The 961-nt window shown below is 39.1% G+C and overlaps 1 protein-coding gene across 1 annotated transcript in view; it reads left to right on the top strand.

Moving 5' to 3' along the window:
- Positions 1–6: 6 nt before the first annotated feature.
- LOC119416647 (cytosolic sulfotransferase 3-like) overlaps positions 7–961 on the top strand; it is an 8,002-nt gene continuing 7,047 nt past the window's right edge. Inside the window, exon 1 of the mRNA XM_037683833.1 lies at positions 7–184. Coding sequence (XP_037539761.1) covers positions 7–184 — 178 coding nt within the window. The remainder of the gene's footprint in view (positions 185–961) is intronic.

Raw genomic sequence — 961 nt, 5'->3', positions numbered from 1 at the left:
ATAGAAATGTTTGTTGAGGTGAGGAGTTCATGTTTTCCTGTCTGCCACTCTTTAGGGACCACGTGGGTCTCATACATCTTGGACTTGCTGTATTTTGGTCAGACGAGTCCAGAGCGGCAGACGTCCATCCCCATCTACGAGAGAGTGCCCTTTATGGAACTTTTCATCCCGGGGTTTTTTGAAGGTTAATAATCAAACTCAGGCTTTTCATCTTCGTTAATTCTCTTTAGCTTAGAGTGTATTTAAACGTTTCCACACCATTGTTCAAATTGGAGCGTTTTCTGATTTTAAAACGAAAACAAGATTAATCAACTATTTTCTAATTTGCTTTTAAAACTGCAACCTGTACAGATAAGAGCAAAACAAAAGCTCTCCAGTGTTCACCCTTAAAAACCCTTTTGGGTACTAGATTTAGACATTTGGACTCCTCTCCAGTGCACAGTTGGATTCATGTTCAAACCTGTTGGTCTTCTCTGAAACCAGATGTGGAATAATGGGTTTTGGTTATTGTTATTTGGGGAAAGCCTTTCAACACAACCCCTGGAGGTTTTGTGTCATAGTTGATCTATAATTGGACCCAGATGAAATTCTTCTTTCTAAACTAAAGCCCCGGGTCCAAAGCAGCCACGTTCCATTGTGTTCACATGCACTCTCATCAGGCAATACTTTGTTTTTATTTAACACAGTTTTGGACTATTAGAAATATTTTTTCACAAACATTCTGCCTTTTGCATGCGCTTTAACTGCCATGAAAATTTTAATTTTTAGAGAAAAAAACAAAACAGATTACAATTTGCTGACGTGTAGCGGACACACAGTGTATGCTTCCTCACCGACCGATCATCACTTTTTTAGCTATCCGATCTGTTTATTCCATTTATTGTTCAATTCAATATTTGTGTGTGTGTGTGTGTGAGAGAGAGAGAGAGAGAGAGAGAGAGAGAGAGAGAGAGAGAGAGAG

The sequence above is a fragment of the Nematolebias whitei genome, chromosome 11 (genome assembly GCF_014905685.2).
Source record: "Nematolebias whitei isolate Nwh7 chromosome 11, NemWhi1, whole genome shotgun sequence".
Classification (NCBI taxonomy): Eukaryota; Metazoa; Chordata; class Actinopteri; order Cyprinodontiformes; family Rivulidae; genus Nematolebias; species Nematolebias whitei.
The sequence above is the reverse complement of the archived record's forward strand: the minus strand, read 5'-3'. Positions and strand labels throughout refer to the sequence as shown.